This window comes from Ostrea edulis, chromosome 2, assembly GCF_947568905.1.
Source record: "Ostrea edulis chromosome 2, xbOstEdul1.1, whole genome shotgun sequence".
Lineage (NCBI taxonomy): Eukaryota > Metazoa > Mollusca > Bivalvia > Ostreida > Ostreidae > Ostrea > Ostrea edulis.
In genome coordinates, this window is record NC_079165.1 from 69182413 (window position 1) to 69202371 (window position 19959).

At 36.2% G+C, this 19959-nt stretch overlaps 1 protein-coding gene across 1 annotated transcript; it reads left to right on the forward strand.

Moving 5' to 3' along the window:
* The first annotated feature begins 2161 nt into the window (after positions 1 to 2161).
* LOC130046432 (heat shock 70 kDa protein 12A-like) lies at positions 2162 to 8863 on the forward strand. Its single transcript, XM_056157088.1, has 5 exons — positions 2162 to 2302; positions 2771 to 3121; positions 3726 to 3947; positions 4385 to 4547; positions 4689 to 8863. The coding sequence occupies exons 1-5, from the start codon at positions 2300 to 2302 to the stop codon at positions 5753 to 5755; spliced, it is 1806 nt and encodes a 601-aa protein (XP_056013063.1). The 5' UTR covers positions 2162 to 2299; the 3' UTR covers positions 5756 to 8863.
* Positions 8864 to 19959: the final 11096 nt, after the last annotated feature.

Genomic DNA, 19959 nt, shown 5'->3' on the forward strand with positions numbered 1-19959 from the left:
TTAAATCTTTAATGCCCTCAGAAGCATAAACTGATGAAAGGCTTTACATAATATAGTATGTGTAGATATATTAACATTAAACGATGTGACTAATTTGGATCCATCCTGGAGTCAAAACCCTAGGGTTGCGAATTTTTTTAATTTTATTTTTTTAAAATTTTTTTTGTACATCCCTTTCTGCTATTCCTAAATATGCATCTAGATTTTCTACAGTATCAGCAAAATTAAAGAAGGCCTTCAAATAATTATAATTATGACACCACCCTGAAACCAAACCCTTACCCCCTCGGATTATGAGATTTACAATTTTGGTAAAGGACTACCTACTTCTTCTGAATATCCATTTAGTTTCAATTTAGTATCACTAGTCAATAACATGCATTAAGCAGATATTTATGTTTTGCACATACATGTATACACTATGTATACCAAGTTTAGCCCCACCCTGGAGTCAGAACCTCTACCCCGGGGATCCTGAAAGTCACAATTTTGGTAGAGGTCTTCCTGCTCTATATCACATTGTATTTAGCTTTTAAAGATATGCAGGTGAAGAGAAGTTTTTTGAAAATTTGTTCAATTTTTGGCAGTTTTCACCCCACCCGGGGGAGCAAAAATCCTGTTTACAATTTATGCTCCCCACCGTTGTTCCAAATATGCTCCATACCAAATTTGAAAACAATTCGAATGGTAGTTATCAAAAAAATTATTTCTATTGTTCACACATTTACATGTAATAACTGACCATTTTGGCCCCACCCTGATACCAAAACCCCTGAGATTACATACTCTTTCTAAATATCTATTTAGTTTCAATTTAGTATCAATAGCACTAAAGAAGATGTTATTCAAGTGTTTTACACATAAACACTATACACTTTAAATTAGTGTGTCCTCCACCTTAAGGTCAGGACCCCTACCCCGGGGATCATGAAAAATTGTGGTAGAGGCCTTCCTGTTCTACATCACTATGCATTTAGGTTTTCTTAAACATGTTCGGTTTTAGAGAAGAAATGTTTTCAAACTTGGTCAAATTTTGGCTGTATTGCCCCGCGCGTAAGGCCTCAGAGGTACAAGAGACCTGAAATTTTCACAATTTTGTCGTCCTTGTCCCAAAGATGCTTCATACCATGTTTGACAAGAATTGGAATAGCAGTTATCGAGAAGAAATTAAAAACGAACGACGTACGACGACGGACGACAATCAACTACAATAGGCTCAGGTAACTTAATTATAGCTTTCATTGTATAATGTAGGTAATGCTCTAGACCGCATTTCGTTTTACATTCATTCTTGAAACGAAGACAATAACAAATTGTACATGCATCATTGCTGTGAGGGTTTTCCTTTGATGACAATAATATTCTTATTTCTGATACACTAAAGAAAATGTGTTCCATCTCAAGTTAAAATTATTATTAGAATGGTTCAATTGTCCGTTGATTAAAAAATAATTTTAATTATATATATATATGCGCTTCAAATGAGAGAGAGAGAGAGAGAGAGAGAGAGAGAGAGAGAGTATTCAACATGCTATAAAAGAAAAATTGATGAAACTAATTTATACTAAATGTGCTTGGGTTAAGCCCCCACCCCCCACCCCCACCCCCACCCCCTTCCCTTTCTAATAACCTACACGAGTTGTTTAATTGATATTTTAAATTATTTTGTTGAAAATCGAACTTTGGCACAAGTTACCCAGGTTGTTATAACAAAACAACAAATGGGGATATTTTTGGAGTTATTTTGGACTTTCGGAGCATAAAATTTAAATCTAATCAAATTACATGAGGGTTATCATATTTCCTAAATCATACTAAATCAAAACCATAGCCAGATATACATGACAGTACATATATATTGAATATACCCCATTTAAAATAAATAAAAATATTTATTCGGTTTATACATACAAACATACATACATAAATACCAGCTCGAAAGCTTATTTCCAATGGGGCCTTTTGATACACGGAGTACCCGGAGAAAACCCACTTGTCCGAGCGGGCGACTGCCATACCTTTTACAACCACTACCGATCACATGGGATCGAACTCGGGTCGGAGCGGTGAGAAGCGAGAGCGTTACCTCTGCGCCACCCGGACACCCGATTTAAATAGTAAATGATCGATGTTTAAAGTCTTAACGGTGTTCCGTAATTACTTCATCTTCCTGTGGTATCGTACCGTATATTTCTGATGGTAGTGCTGGATAAAATCATTGTTAAATAATGGACATTTCCGCTGGATGATTGCAAAATATTAAGACAACAGGACATGTTTTTCATAATTGAAGACGACCATGGTATGTAAATCTTGGATACCGGTGTTTTAAACAATATTAACACTGATTAACAAACCGAAAGTAGAATTTAAACTTTAAGGATATGTATTTGTGATCCGTTATTTAATGGCTCAAATGAATTTTCTAAAAGTGTTCGTGTAACATATTACTCCTATGTACGTCAAACAATATGCTTCCTCTGTATTAAATTTTATGCTAGATATTGAACTACATACAACAAGCACGTGTCTAATTTGCACGGTCATGATATTTGTTATCAAAAACATTACCAGACATGCATGGATATAGCAGTTATTATGTTTCAGGCATTGAGTACTCATAATTTCCATGGTGTTTTAAACTCGCATACTAAGTTTTTTTCTTTGATTATTATTACAATATCTGCTGTATTAATATCTGTATGAATTGCAACAAACAACTTCGTTCATCGTAGTGTATTAGTAAAATCGTACCTTTATCAAAATTTAGGCAGACAACAAAAGGGAGGCCTTAAAAACAAAATGTACCAGATTGGCAGTCGCAGCGATTGATTTTGGAACGACATATTCGGGATATGCTTTTTCATGGAGACATGAATGGAAAAAAGTACAAGTAAACCAGTGGAACTGTGGAGACTTTTTATCAAGCAAGGCTCCGACGACAATCCTCCTAAAACCAGACAAATCATTTTACGCTTTCGGGTTTGAAGCAGAGACATTATTCACAAGCATGGCAGAACAAGAATCTGACTCGGAAGATGATGAAGAGGAAGGACCGAAAGAAAACTGCAAAGACTGTTACTACTTTCACAGGTTTAAAATGCTGCTACATAAAGACGAAGTGAGTCTCATAAACGAAGAATTATGATTAATAGTACTAGTGGTCTGGGTCTCATGGGTATGATATGACTTCGTATTTAAAGACGCGATGATTTATTATCTAGCAATAGTTATAGGTTTTAAAGTATGTTGAGTTAATGATACTGTATCCATCTATTCATTTTCCTACTAGAAGAAAAATCTGTTTAACCCGAAAATTAACCCTAACAAAAAAATAGATGATTCCACAGCGAACATTTTTAAAGAAAAAATCAATTAGTTATTTTGATGTTTTTAGAAAATTTATTCAAAATCCTTTAATTGATATACATATGCAATGTCTTCTAAAAAGCAGAGAGAGAGAGAGAGAGAGAGAGAGAGAGAGAGAGAGAGAGATTCTACATAACCAGGGCAGTGCAGGTGCCAGGTTTCGTCAAATTTTACTTGGTTGTCATTCTTATGAACAACATCAAGTTTAGAAATATACCAGATAAGGACTACAAGGCTTTATCAGTGAGAGTTGCGTCTAACAACATTTGTACATGTATATAATTATGTTTGTATTTTTGCTTGCAAATTTAAGATGTCTATAGATATGCTTGTTAATATACTAATTCTTTTTGTAGAGACTGCATCGTAACACTGAGATAAAAGATATAACTGGGAAAAAGATGAATGCTATGGACATATTTTCCATGTCTATTAAATATTTGAAGAATTCTATGATGGACATAATGAATAGTACAAAGACCTTTGAAATGTTAGAAAAAGACATCGACTATGTATTGACAGTGCCAGCAATTTGGGGAGATGCAGCTAAAATGTTCATGCGAGAAGCAGCGGTTAAGGTATACATTCATTAATTGTTATAATTAAATTGTGACAAGAGTTAAAATTTTCTAGCATGAAAAATATTTCCGTGTGTTCCAAAATAGAGAAGGCTTAAACCAAGAAAAAATAGTCTTCGCCACTGAAATACAGTATGCATATAACCGAGGTGGTGTAAAGCCCAAATCTATCAATCATAGCATTACAATCTTAGTGTAAGAATAAAAAATGCATATACTGTTATTTTTCTCTGTGGGAGCCATTCTGATTCAAATCTGCATATAAATAGATAGAACGTTTCAGAATCAGATTCGAGTTGTATGGATATATGTATATACCGTGCATGTACATGTATATACATTGTACATCCTGGAAATACATGTATATTACAATCTTAAAAGTTCATGAATGAATAATGTAATAATACTCTAAATAGTAATGGAAATGCCCTTTACAGGCTGGAATACCAAGTGACCAACTAACCATCGCTTTAGAACCAGAGGCAGCCTCCATTTACTGTCAGTATATGTACCTGGAGCAAGAGTATGACAAAGATCCTGATAGTACATTCCAGAAGCAGGTGACAGAAAAATCCAAATACATGGTTGTAGACCTTGGAGGTAATTTAAGCTTCATTTCTGTAGATAATTTGGAATATGTGTCTTCAGATTTATTTATAAATATTGTAAGATAAAATTACTTGGCAAAGGAACTTCTTGGAATACCTTTCTAGACAACATTAATATAACATCTTGTTTAAGGCGGTACTGCTGACATCACCGTTCACAAGCAAGCAGACGATGGAACATTAGAGGAGATGCTTCCTGCCACTGGAGGACCATTAGGAGGAACGTCTGTAGATAACGAGTATGCAGATTTCTTGGAAACAATCGGTGGAAAGGGAGTGTTAAACAAGTTTAAAGAACATTGTTTGGAAGATCATTTAGATATATTCAGAAACTTTGAATCAGCAAAGCGTGCGTACAATGGAAAAAAAGTTAGGATTAAAATCCCAGTAAAGTTTGAAAATCTTATTAAAAAAGATAAAACCAAGGGAAGTATAAGCAAGGCGCTTCGAGACTCACAATACAAAGACCATGTTACCTATGCGATTAATAAACTTGCCTTGGAACCTTCAGTATTTGAAGAATTGTTCAAGAAAGCCGTAGATGGGATTTCAAACTTTATCGAAGATATCCTAGCTAACAAATCTTTTGACGATGTGAGAACCATCATCATGGTTGGAGGCTTTTCAGAGTGTAGCCTTATTCAAAACGCAATCAAGACAAAATTTTCATCATATCGAATCATTACACCTACTGAGGCTGGGCTTGCTGTTATTAAAGGTGCCGTCTATTTCGGTCATTTGCCAAATGCCATATCAAGGCGTGTCTCACGATATACGTATGGAATCCAAAGCTGGCCAGAATTTACTCCAGGGATAGATCCACCAAGTAAGGAAATTGACGTTAATGGATCATTGCGATGCAAAGATGTTTTCTTTCCTGTTGTTCGGCGTGGAGAACAAATTCCTGTAGGTTTCAAAAAGTCTCAAGTTTTTCAGTCTTTAAAACCAGATCAAAGTGAAATGGAATGTGCAATTTATGTTTCGGATCAAGAAAATCCACGATTTATTGATGATGGAAGTTGTAGACAATTGGGTATATTGAAAGTACCATTACCACTGGGATTTAGTTCTGCGGAAATAGAAGAAACAATTATATTTGGTGAAACGGAAATAAAATTTGTTGCACACCAGATTGGATCTGGTAAAGTACTGGAGACATCATTTGATATGTTGGACTTTAAAAATCTCCCCGGGTCTTGATTCCGGTATTTTCTTGGAATTGTGAATGATTGATATAACAAGGTTAAGTGAACAAAATTCTGATTTATATGACTGCCTCCAAATGTGATCGTGCAAATGTGTTCAACACACAAATTCAGCACTGAGTTAGTGTCTTATGATGACATATTGAACGAATGTATATCATGTACTTCATATGCACATTTGTACTATTTTTATGAACATAAAAGTTCTTTGAATTCATACAAAGTATTATTAATGCGAGTCGAGCATTATTTTCATGTTGTAATTTTAGGACAATGCTCAGTACAGTTAAGCGCCATCTATATACTGATCAGAAAACCTTTCTGGGAAACCAGAATAGTTACGTACAAAGAAACACTCCCCCTCCAAGTCGTTTCATCGTATGGCATGGGCTTTCTTCCGCAATACAAATTCCTTAAGATATCCATCATTAATGAGGAAAAGTGTGAGGTGAAGTCCATAGGTTATAATTAAATTTTTTTGATTAGTAAATATCGTGAAATTAATTAAAAACCTACTTTCGTTTTCCGTGAATTACTCTGAATAGCAAACAAGAAAGCGAAGTGGTAAACACGCTTTGGCAGATCTAAGCCAGAGCATCCCCCCCCCCGAAAAGAATATGAAGTAAATCCGTAAATATATTTTGGTCATGTAATATCTTGATAATCTGTAATCAGATTTTGCTTGCTTAGTAAGTAAGGTATCCCGCTACATGAAAACTTATACATTTTATGACACAACGTCACAAGATGGAGATTCAAATGATTTGTGAAATTACTTGACATATCGATCGATTTGTAAGTATATCTACGAAGCTCAACAGATAAGGTCTGGAGTTACAGACCCATAGATTCTGAATTCAAGTCCGCCAGTGTCATTTGTGTTATTTATTGAAATAAGTTTTTCAAAATCATATTTGTCTCTCCAAAATCGCATGTTTTTCCTTTTTGACATATGTACCTATACATATCATTGTATCTTTCATGATTAAATCAGAGTCTTACTCTATACACCTCTAGTACCAGTTGTATCATTAACAATGGGAACTTATCTAAATTCTTCAGTCTTGAACAAGGCGGTAGACAAGGATATCTATTGGCACCATATATCTTTATTATTACAGTAGAATTGTTGGCTATAGCACTTAAAGAAACTCGAAATATTAAGGGTATAACTGTGGCTGGAAGAGAAACCAAATTAGGCCAGTATGCGGACGACTCTTTTTTAACGTTAGATGGCAGTGAAAAATCACTTAGAGAATCTATGAGAGTCATTGATATGTTTAGAATGATTTCTGGACCACGTTTAAATATTTCAAAATCACAAGCAATTTGGTTGGGGAGAAAATCAGGTTCGGCTGAAACTTTGTGTAATGATCTGAAAATAAAATGGGGAAATAGCAATTTTAAGCTCCTCGGAATAGTATTTACAAAAAATCAAGAAGACATGACGTTATCTAATTATCAATCTAAAATCAATGCCATTAAAAAATTGCTAGGTTTGTGGACTGAAAACGAGATTTAACTCCAATAGGTAAAATCACAGTTATCAAAACTTTAGCACTCCCAAAGCTCATACACTTATTTTCAGTATTGCCTGACCCACCTAAACATTTTCTGGAAGAGTTGAATAAAATATTTTTAAAATTTATTTGGGGATACAAGGTAGAAAAGTTGAAAAGAAATAGTTGTGGGTAATTATGATGAAGGGGGACTAAACATGGTATATTTGACATCTTTTATATCTTATATTAAGCTGAAACGGGTCAAAAGGTACCTTGCAGATAATGAGGGTATATGGCAACATATGTTGCATAGCATTTTAAATTTTAGAAATGTTGATTTCATTTTTCACCTATCCAAAGAAAAACTTAATGAATTTGTAAAACATATTGACAATGTGTTTTGGAAAAATGTGTTTAAAGCTTTATCAAGACTTAAAGAAGGCTCTCTTTCTGTTACAGATTATTTGAATTTAAATATAAGAACTTTGTTGATGTTAAAAATGGTATTTTTATACAAATTGGGTTAACAGAGGCATTAAGACCTTGAATGACTTAGTTTTGCAGAATGGAACATTCAAATGTTCTACTGATGTAAGAGATGTGGTTGGTAGAAAGAACTTTTTGAGCTATTATTGTCTATTTTTGAGCTATTACCCAAAAGATTAAAGGACAAATTGCTGATTTTAAAAACAAAGTACATCATGAATTGTTCAGTCCAAATCAATGCATTGTACAGAAAATGAACTTAAGTTCTAATGTTAAATATTTATATCAAGTTTTGAAGGAAAAGGAGTTCAAAGCCCCACAACTCAAAAGAGAGAAGTGGGAAACATATCTCTGTGAAACTATTTCAGAAAAATGTTGGGAATTTTATTAATGAATGCATCATTATGCACAAAAGAAACAGAATTAATTTATTTTCAATACCGTATTCTTATGTGTTATATAGCTACAAACTCTTTCCTTCACAAACTTAAACTTGTAGACAATGACTTGTGTTCATTTTGCAAAAGTGAAAAAGAAACAGTCACTCATATTATTTATGACTGTGTGTATGTATCTGCCTTTTGGAGAGATTTTGTGAAATGGTACAATGCATTTGAAAAAGATTATAAAATCACAAAAAGAAGTGTGTTAGTAGGCAATATTGATGGAAGTTGTTTGGAAACTTTTCTTCTTTTGTTAGCAAAAAAGCACATTTATTACTCCAGATCACAGGGCTCAAGACCCAAATTGTCAGATGCAATTAATTTGTTTAAATACTATAGAAATTTAGAAAAATATTGTCAAAATGTATTTCATAGCAAATTCAAAATGCTTGATAAATGGGCATTGTATGATAATATAATGGACAAGTAGTTGGTTGAAAATCACAATACATTTATATGAAAAATAAGATAATTACCTTTATCTTTGAATGTGTATGTGTATATATGTATGTTTATGTGTGTGTACATGTATATATTTATGTTTGTGCATTTATATATTATATATACAATTCATTGTTATGTTGATACAGAAGGTGCATAGAGTAATTGCAAGTGTGAATGAGCGAGTGTAGATTACAGTTTGTGTGTATAAATGTGTTGAAAATACAAAAATAAAACATTAAAAAAGAAATCAGAGTCGTCCACTTCTGCTTTATTCTTAGATATTTCATTCGAAATAGATATTAACGACAAACAAGGTCACGTTCGTCGTGGATGACGTGGTACTTTTCCTGATGATCTCCATGCATTTTTTAGCCGGCGCTGGAAGCAGAGTTGCCTGTAGAGGAACAGCAGTCTTCGTTCCGACTAGGTCTCCGTTACAGGATTTAATATTCCTGTACTGTTTTATTATTCCCCTACCGATGAAGTCGAAGGGGACTTTAGGTTTGCGCTCCGTCCGTCTGTCTGTTCGTCAGTTCAGTTTTCCACACTTTTATCTCTGTTCTTGTAGATATTTATTTGATATTTAGTACGTTGCTTTGCCCTAACAAGTTACAGATCAAGTTCGAATTTCGTCTCGGTCTATTGATTTTTCACTTAGTTATGGCCCTTGGACTTAGAAAAATAGTATGAATTATCAGTTTTCCATACCTTTTTGTTGTAATTGCAGATATTCATTCGATATTTGGTACATTGCTTTGCCATAACAAGTTTTAGACCAAGTTTGAATTTCGTCTTGGTCCGTTGATTTTCACTACGTTATGGCCCTTGGGATTAGAAAAATAGCATGAATTATCAGTTTTCCAGATTTTTTCTGTTGTGCTTACAGATATTAAATTGATATTTGGTACATTGCTTTGCCATAACAAGTTACAGATCAAGTTTGAATTTCGTCTAGGTTTGTTGATTTTTCATAAAATTATGGCCCTTGGGCTTTGAAAAATAGCATGAATGATCAGTTTTCAGGTCTTTTTTATGTGATTTCAGATATTCATTTGATATTTGGTGCATTGCTTTGCCATAAGTTACAGATCAGGATTGAATTTCGTCTAGGTTCGTTGATTTGTCACTAAGTTATGGCTCTTGGACTTAGAAAAATAGCATGAATTGTTAGTTTCTTATTTTTGTAGATAATACCACCTTCACACTCACGGATTTTTCTTACGTGTCCTTACGGATCTCCGACTCGTAGTCAATCGCAAGCATTCGTAAATCACTCGTCGGTATCCGTTAATAACTCGTCACAACTCGCACACACTCGTAAGGATCCGTGAAAGTAGGAGCAAAATTTTTGACATGTCAAAAAAGGTCACGATTGTCCACGGATTTCATTTTCCGTAAATAACCCGTAAATAACTTGTAACAATCCTTAAGTATCGCAAACTGGTCGCAAGAACACGTAAATTATTCGTAAGAATCCGTAAAACACTATTTAAAAGGGTGTTGTTTTTTTTTACGAATCTTTGCGGTTAGTTTACGATATGTTACGGATAGTTTACGAGTTATTTACGGATTATTACGAATGCCTAAGTGATGTTTACGATTTCATTCACGTCGGGTTACAATAGTGTTACGGATTGTTCAGAGTCATTACGAGCGCTTTACGTATAGACACGATTGCTTAACGAGTACATACTGAAACTTTACGATTAATACCACCTTCGCACTCACAGATGTTTCTTACAAGTCCTTTCGGATCTTCGACTCGTAGTCAATAGCAAGCATTCGTAAATCACTCGTCGGTATCCGTGTCTAAATCGTAAAAATCCGTGTACTTTTACGGATTTGTGGAATACGTAAGGATCCGTAAGAAAAATCAAATGAATGTGAAGGTACCATAAGAATACTACACTCATGAAAACTTCTAGCACAGTAATAGAACAATGTAGCTAAGGTATTCATGATCATCTACATTTCACAGTTTATTGACTTGGTTAAAGACATAAACCTAATTATAAGTTTGTCTTTTTTTCCTGGTCTAGCCTCTACTTGAATAGTAGTTGATTTCCATCTATTCCTATCCTGGTTCCCCAATTTTCCCTTTTACCATGAACTCCATAATGAACTTTGAATATTTTTGTGGTACAGTAATTTTTGCAACTGGTAGGGGACTATGTATTGCCATGCAATACTCTCAGAATGCTTGTTATAATAATTTTTTAACTCAAATCCTCATTTTACGACCAATTAGTCAATTATTACAAATTGATTTCTCATATTTAATCAATGTTGTATAATTGTTGTAAAATCATTTCGCAAAGCATCAGGTATGTAGTAATTATTACCGTTGTTTCGGTAATATAATTTTCAAACACGAAGGATGGTATGATTTTTTTCTTTTAAAGAAATATTTCCCAACAATGATATAATTTCCTTGGGTGACGCTGCTTTCACTCCTGTTCCTTGACCAGGGGTAAAACTTTGTGGTTGGTCTTTCTATACGTCAACGGTGCTGTTGTCATGCCTGCTAGTATTTGTACGACTGGGGGGGGGGGTCTTCGAATGTACGATAAATATTTGTGAAAAGCTATGTTTTATCATATATTTATTTACGTACAATGTTTATTTTCTATGCATCATATTTGCTTTGACCTTACCTTAACCGGATTTCCTTGAATTGTCATTTATCATTTTCAAAGAATAGTTGACTTTCAACAAAAAAAACAACAGATATGACAGCCCATAAAAGCGACTTTGAAAGAAGTGGAGTATAAATATCATTTATTTGTATATTGTGATTTCTCGCACTTGTGCGTGTGTTCATCTTCATCGAGTAGTAATTAAAGACAGGGAACAGAGAAATCGTAGTGTAGTTAGACTATAGCTTTTTATCGATGGAAGGCTAAGACAACGAACAATTTCGTAATTCCCACAAGGGATACAAAAAAAAACAACGAGTTGGGCAAACACGGACCCCTGGACATACCAGAGGTGGGTTCAGGTGCCTAGGAGGAGTAGACATCCACTGTCAACCGGTCACACCCACCGTGAGTCCTACGTCTTGATCATGTAAGTTTATGGAGTAATTCGTAGTGAAAATCAGTGTGCCAAGAACGGCCTAACCATCGGTATGAAACACGATGGCCAGCAGTGTTCGTTTTGAACAATTGTGCTCTAATTTCGTTTCTCTACCCTTTCTTTACTTATTGTTCTCATTTGATGATTTTGAGAGTCAATATTGAGAGACTGATAACGAAATCCTTATTATGACATCCTTTGTTATCCCACTTCTTAATCCATGCACATCAAATCTTCATGTGAAATATGTTCTCAGTGGAATGTAGTGCACTGATAAGAAAAAATAAACTATGCAAATTTAGTACCAAATAGAATAGTGATTTTATATCAAAATTAAAACATTTCATTGATCATTGAAAAATCGATGAAATATTATTGATCAATTGACGAAATCATAGCTAAGTTGTAGACTAAATTTGAAATTATGTTTTCCCTATATTGAGAGTTAATTGTCGTTAAAGCCCATAAGCAATTCATTTCTACTTACATGTACATTCATAACATGAATGATGCTATCGGATAGTGAAGTTTAAGCATCTATGAATGGTATGCACCTAGGCACCTGATCCCACCTCTGGTGTGTCCAGGGTCCGTGTTTCCCCAACTATCTATTTTGTATTGCTTATAGGAGTTATGAGATTGATCACTGTTCGTTATCTTCCCCTTTCATGCATAAACATATTCCTGTTGGATAGAAAGGTATTGTCTTTACTTATAGGAACATCTTCCTGATATTATAAAGATATATATCTTCAACTTACAAAATTATCTGTTTTACTACGACAGAGATACGTCGCTATGGATGAAATATATCCTTTCAAGTGAAGGATTATTCAGAAAATGTTTTAGATAAGAATAGTTCATCATTGATAGGATATCTCTTTCACTGAGAACTATATACATGTATCTCTATCTTTGTTATTCAAATAGGCACTTGGGTCTGTTACCATTACAATATGTGTCTTTAACGTAGTTTTAAGACATATATCTTGATCTGGGAATAAATGATAAATCGGCACACCATATAATTGCTAATTCTACCAACATATGGATTTATCTACATGTGCCTTTATGTAATTAGATACTAAAACATCTCTTGCTGTGGCCTTCAATTCGATATTTGGATATATCGACGACGTTTTTTCTATTAACACTAATCATTTTCATTCATATGTCGATTCGATATACATGTGTCACAGCGAACTTCAAATAAAAGACACCACGGAGTACTACACATCTGATTCGTACTTAGATATCTTATTGAAAATAGACATTAACGGTAAACTAACAACTCACCTTTATGACAAATGGGTTTATTTCAGCTTTACCATCGTTAACTTCCCATATTTATGTAGCAATATTCCATTATCACCTGCATATAGTGTTTATATCTTTCAATCATACGCACAAGAGCTTATTCTGCTTATGATCAGTCATTAAATCAAGGAAGGCGACTGACAAACAAGTTGATGTTACAAGGTTTTCAAAAGTCTCGTTTAAAGTCATCATTTCGCAAATTCTACAGTAGTTATAACGATCTAGTTTGTCAATACAACCAATCATTGGGTCAAGCTGCCTGACGTGTTTCATACCAATTGTTTGGCTGTTCTTGACACACTGATTCTGACTGCGGATTACTCCGTTTACCTGATCAAGATATAGGGCTCGCGACGGTTGTGACCAGTCACCAAGGTATGCTCCCTTCTAGGCACGTAACCCCACCTTCCGTACATACTGGGGTCCGTTAGTATATTCTCAAACTTCCTATCACGTCTAAACTTCAATAGACAACATGGATATTGATCATCCATATATTTTAGATATTTTAAAACGGTACTATCGTCTAACTAAGCAGGTGAAATAGTTGAGTTCTGCTGGATCCCAAGTCACATTGGTATCCATGGCAACACCAAAGCGGCAAAAATGTAATTCAAGATGATATTGTACACTTTAACATTCCTTACATTGATTTAAAATATAACATAAAACTATTATGTCAATTCTCTTTAACAAATCTATTGGGAATTCTCTGACACAAGTAAACTTTAGTTTATTCAAAACAAAGTAAACAAACCGTACAACATCGTAATGATACACCAAGACGAAGTGATTATTTCAAGAATACGCTTCGGACATTCAAAATTTACCCATTCTTACCTACTAAACAGAGAAATTCAGCCTGAATGTTTATCTTGTGACTGTCCATTAACTATACATTACATTCTTTTAGAATGCAGTGATTTTACGCCCATGCGAAATGAACTTCTTAATAATGCACGATCAATGCAACATATTTCAATTAGTTAACCCCCGTAAATGGCTGAAATATTGCCAAAAACGGCTTAAACCCACAATCAATTGATCAGTCCAGGAGTACGTGTTTTCCCAACTCTCTAATTTGTATTCCTTTAAGGAGTGAACAATTCTCGAGAAGGACGTTAAACATTATACAACCAAACCAAACCCGTTTAGGAGTTATGAGATTGATCACCACATGCTCGCTACATCACCTTTTCATATATTCAAAAGATACAAATATTATGAAGATCTTAAATTTACACAAACATCTGATTAAATAAATGTCATTCAAAACCTGTTAGCTTGTCCCAAAATATTCTGATTCTGACTACGGATAAATCGGTTTACCTTACCAAGATATAGGGCAATCGGATCACGAGCTCGTCCTTTTCCGTAACCGGTAAGAAGACTCGGCCGTGGATCGGCGCACGAATTGCATCCCCCCCCCTTCCGAATAACCTACACGGGTTGATTTAATTGATATTATAAATTATTTTTTGAAAATCGAACTTTGGCACTGGTTACCCTGCTTGTTATAACAAAACAACAAGTAAGGGTATTTTTGATTTATTTTGGACTTTAGGGGTTTAAATATAATATTAGGCCTAAATATGATAATCAAATCAGATTACACGAGGGTTATCATATTTCCCAAATCATATTAATAAAAGAATTGGCTTTATGACCATGACCTGACCTAGGGTGTGTTAAATTTACCTAGAGAAGCCATTGTGCTAAAATAAACTTAATATACAGCACAACCAGCCGCAAGACATCTGACCTACTACCCGAATTGAATAGTGACCTTAACCTAATATTTGAATAGACCAGTAGGTGTGTCGAAGCTTAACTGGCTGCCCTGTAATCCCTAATAGGCTGCTTAGCAGCTGCAATGACAAGAGTGATACAAGTTTAATATTTATTAATTGGATCAGAAACAGGATGCAAATTTACATATATGGTGGAAAGGGTCGCATGCAAACTTTTTGTGGGGAACTGGGGAGGCGGCCAGTGTGCCAGTTTGACTACCAAAGTAGGGGCAACACAGGGAGCCCTATGTGGACATAGGTGCCCGAACCTGAACGAGTCCCCACGTTCTAAGGGAGGTAGAGATATCTGCGCATCTCACCGGTCTCCTGCGTGCTACCTGGTTTAATTAGCAAGTGCGGAACAAGCTTGTAGACCCTCCTACAGTTGTCGCAACATGCACCAGCCTGTAGCATCCCCTCCCTTAGTAGGAGGTGGATGTGGCCCCAGCTATGAACTAGCTGAGAGCCCCACGAATTAAACTTTAGCAACTTATGCAAGAAATTAGTATTTTCTATGAATATCCACTGACCCTTGACCTAGTTTAATGGTCGTCTGGAGGGTACACGTGAAATACCTGCCCCCTGCTTTAGTAGTAGGTGGGAGGAGAGCCGGTTTTGGCGCAGAATTAGTGATCAACTACCCCAACGCACTCCCCAGTCCGCCACAGACATTGGAACAATGTCCCCCACAAAAATTTATATTTGTATGTTTGTTTCCTATTTTCTTCATGCATACTTGAAATTGGAGGCACTTAAACAGTGGGGTGGGCGACGTGCACCCTCATCGTCGCCCAGGGCCCGCAGGCGCTAGGGGAGAACATTTATCTCTACGCTCCCCTCTCCGAATCCCCTGTGCACTCTCAAGCAATGGTTACTAAGACCAAGTTATCACCAAATTGACACATTTCGGTAATCGCTCTCAACTTGAAGATTACCTGCATTTCCTGTAATTTTCGTGGGAATATTTAAGACTTTCAGGATTTCCGACCAGTAATTAGATTGAATTCTGAAGTTGATCATTGCAAAAAGTGTAACCTCGAAGGTAATAAATTAACAAGGTCATCTCAATTCTGCAGGGTGGGCGACGGGCACTCTCGTCCGTCACCCAGGCCCCCTGGAGGCACTGTGGGAGAGCGTTTATCTCTATGCTACCCCCTTCGAACCCCCTTGCGTACTCTCAAGCAATGCATGATGACTTAACCTAGAGGTCACTGGTATCAACGAATTGACACATTTTGATAGTGATTATGAAAGTTGTAAATTATTTAAATTTCCTGGATTTTTCAAGGGAATAGCTAAAACTTCAGGATTCCGGACCAAAATTAGACTGAATTCTGAAATGACCATTTCAAAATGTGTAATCTCAAAGGTGACGTAAGATTAACAACAAAGTGGTTGCAGTTCAGGCGGACTATAAGACTTGTCAGCTCTGAATAACTCCTATGATGGAAAGCAAAAAATTGGACAAAATTTCCAAACACCAATTTAACAAACCATCTCCCAGTCCTACTGAAGGAAAATTACGCCCCATAATTGAAACTGGTATACCTCTAAAGGATTCCGATTGATTGTGAAGAGTTTCAGCAGAAAATTCGAGAATAATTTAGAAGTCTGAATTCCGTCAAAAAAGATCTAACTACAAGTCCCAAATGCTTCCGTAAAAACTAAGGTAATGATAGCAGAATGGCACATTGCTAAATACCATTTTCGACGATTCCTAAGATAAAACAATAAACTGTAATGGGCAAACTTTTTCGACTGGAAATTCCTCATAAATTAGAAAACTAATCCAAACGTTCCAGAGCCAGTGAGAATTAACCCAAATTCAGCTAAGAATTAAAATTAAGACCGATTACCAAAAATACGAAAATGACCCAGCCCATTAACATCCCTAAGCCTTTACCCTCAAAGCCACGCCTCCTCGGGAAAAGTTGGATAACAAAAGATAACACTTCCTGACGTGGTTTCTCGACTACTGGAACCATACAAAGTCCAATAAATGCCTATTGAATGAATTATGGAAAGAAAAATTCAAGGCCGAATACATCTGAGACAAAACCAGTCAATTATTTACATGAAAATGGAATGGAGTGTGATTGACTTAAAGTTAACCAAACAATAACTTTTGGTTAGGCTTGACATTGAGAATAAACAACAACGAACCGATCAACAATCTGCAAGTCCGAACTTAAATTGAGATTGTGGACAATTATCGGAAACAAAAACTGCAATTAAATGCAACTAATGATATGGAACTAGGGTCTATGTGCTTTGGAAATTGCTAAATATCCAAAGAACGACAAGGTGAGAATATACTGCTACTCGTACGCTGTGATGCTGGTTCTAGCACAAACCTGAAACGTGTGTACGAAATAGCATATAGCGCTCCACGTCACGTACGTTGTCGGAATCATCTGTAAACTACATAAAAATAAAAAGAGGCAAATTGCTGAAATAGCAAGAATATCACGTAATTGCATAGGGATGTTAATAATAGATAAGTACTATGAAGTTAATAACTGCGTAAATTGACCGGTGAGGTCCTTGGTACTTAAAATTATGATCGTGCGTAGTAAAAACCCGTGAACCCCAGTGGCCGTGAATAGCAATGCCTACCATGAAACTTGGGCCCAATAATGCCTAGCAAGTAAACCTAGCGAGATAATGTAGTGGTTGGCCACATTGCAAATTGAACCTCGTGGTAGGTTGAGGTCCGAGCCCCTGGTCTATGCAGTGCCGACATGGCACAATCAGGTATACCTGAACGTTATCCAGGTTCATCTGTGTATGACATGTAATTGAATAAATACAAGTAACGCGACATAATGAACTGATTACAGAATGGGACGAATTAAGAGTAAGCAAGCCTTGGAATTTGTAGCATGATGTGACTATCTGGTGCCCTTTGATTGACCGACTCGCTAGCCATGCCTATGAAAAGTCATGAAACCTACGTTAACCAAGTACCTTGAATCATGAATGGCATTTTGGCCAAATAGATACAATCAAAATTGTGCCATAGGTTTGCCATTGGGATACATAATGATAGAGCACCGGCAATGCTAGGTATATTAGGTGGTGTAGGACATGACCAGGATATGAATTTACATATGGCGGCTGCATACAGAAACTAAGTATGAGTATGGTATCGCCCTATGGGCTATGTTGTGCGAGTGCTTTACGACAGCCGGTAGAATTTGAACTAAGTGAATATTAAGGAATATCAAATAAATGAAGCGACTCACCATGTTGACCTTGAGAAGGGATGGTAGCCTTCGTCAGAGATTAGACGACTATCGCCGGCTGAATAGGTACCTCCTGCCTTCAGGGGAGGGGGAGGACCAGCGTTGTCGTGCTTCACTGCCTGGTTGGTATGCCGTCCTGGTCTCGAGCTCCAGTCCCGTGGAGATCCCGGTTAGAAAGGTCCGTGTGTGGTGGCACGATAAAAATCGCTCCCCACAAAGCGACCGAGCACAGGCCAAAATTTGGAAACCCATCGCCGACACTGGTGACGATTCTATTCAGGTTGACCTTGAGAAAGGCTAGTAGCGTTCGCCCGGGATTAAACCTCCATCACCGGGTGAATGGGTACCTCATGCATTTAAAAGAGGGAGGTGGCCATAACGTTGCCCTGCTTCACTGCCTTGCTCTCATAGTCTCGGACTAAAGTCCCGTGGGGATCCAGGATAGAAAGGTCCACAGCACCCATCGCAGTTGTAACAGGTCGTCAAATTAAACAGCGGGTCCGAGTCACAGGTGGCACGATAAAAATCGCTGAGGCTGAGACTCCCCGCTAAGTGGCCGAGAAAACACCTAACTCAGGCCAAAGTTTAGCAACCCATCGCCGACAGTGGTGACGATTCCATTGTTGGAAGAGATGTTTTATTGTATTGCTTATAGGAATTAGATAGGTCACAGTTCGTTATCTTCACCATGGACAAAACAAATCAAAATCCAATCGATCGGTATTGCTTCTATCTGTCCCCCCCTTTTTTTTTGGCTTCATCCTGTTGCTGCACTGATAAAGGATTGTTTGACTGCGTATACGATTGTACGATGTTAATAAATTAGCTCGATGGCAATGGATTGTCATTAAAAAAATCATTTTTCCCAATGTGTTGAATCTAAGGTTTGAGCAGAATGAAAAGTTAACTCGTTCCCCGTTAGGCGGAATTGTAAGAGGCAAGATAGTTCGAACCAGGTTTATTTCGTAAACGGTACGAACTGTATTAGCCAATCTTAATTAATTGTGGACTATTTGATATGTATCAAATAATCTTAACTAAATCAAAACCATATCCAGAAATATACGTCAGTATATATATTGAACAGACTCTATTTAAATAGTAAAGGATCGATGTTTAAAGTCCTAACGGTGTTCCGTAATTACGACTTCGACTTCCTGTGGTATACTACCGTATATTTCTGATGGTAGTGCTGGATAAAAATATTGTTAAATAATGAAAATTTCCACTGGATGATTGCAAAATATTAAGACATCAGGATATATTTTTCATAACTGAAGACGATCATGGTATGTAAATCTTGGATACCGGTGTTTTAAGCAATATTCACACTGATTAACAAAGCGAAAGTCGAATTTAAACTTTAAGAATATGTGTTTGTGATCCGTTATTTAATGGCTCAAATGAATTTTTTAAAAGTGTTCCTGTAACAAACTACTCCTATGTACGCCAAACAATATGCTTACCCTGTATTACAATTTATGCTAGATATTGAACTACAGGTACATGCACGTGCCTATTTTGCACGGTCGTGATATTCGTTATCAAAAGCATTACCAGAGACATGCCTGTATATAGCAGTTATTATGTCTCGGGCATTAAGTACTTAATTTTTGTCTGATGTTTTAAACACGCATTTCAGGTCTTAAAAGATGAAAGTTGGTTTTTTGGTTTTTTTTTTTAAAAATATTACATTAGATGTGTTGTATTAATATCTGTATGAGATGCAACACACGATTTGGTTCATCGTAGTGTATTAGTAAAGTCGTATCTTTATCAAATTTAGGCGGACAACAAAGGGGGGGGGGGTGGGGTGTGGTGGCATAACATCAAAATGTACCAGATTGGCAGTCGCAGCGATTGATTTTGGAACGACATACTCAGGATATGCATTTTC

Coding starts and splice junctions, on each gene's coding strand:
- LOC130046432 (XM_056157088.1), top strand. Junction 3,122..3,725: donor TGCTGCTACATAAAGACGAA/GTGAGTCTCATA, acceptor TTCTTTTTGTAG/AGACTGCATCGTAACACTGA. Junction 3,948..4,384: donor TGCGAGAAGCAGCGGTTAAG/GTATACATTCAT, acceptor TGCCCTTTACAG/GCTGGAATACCAAGTGACCA.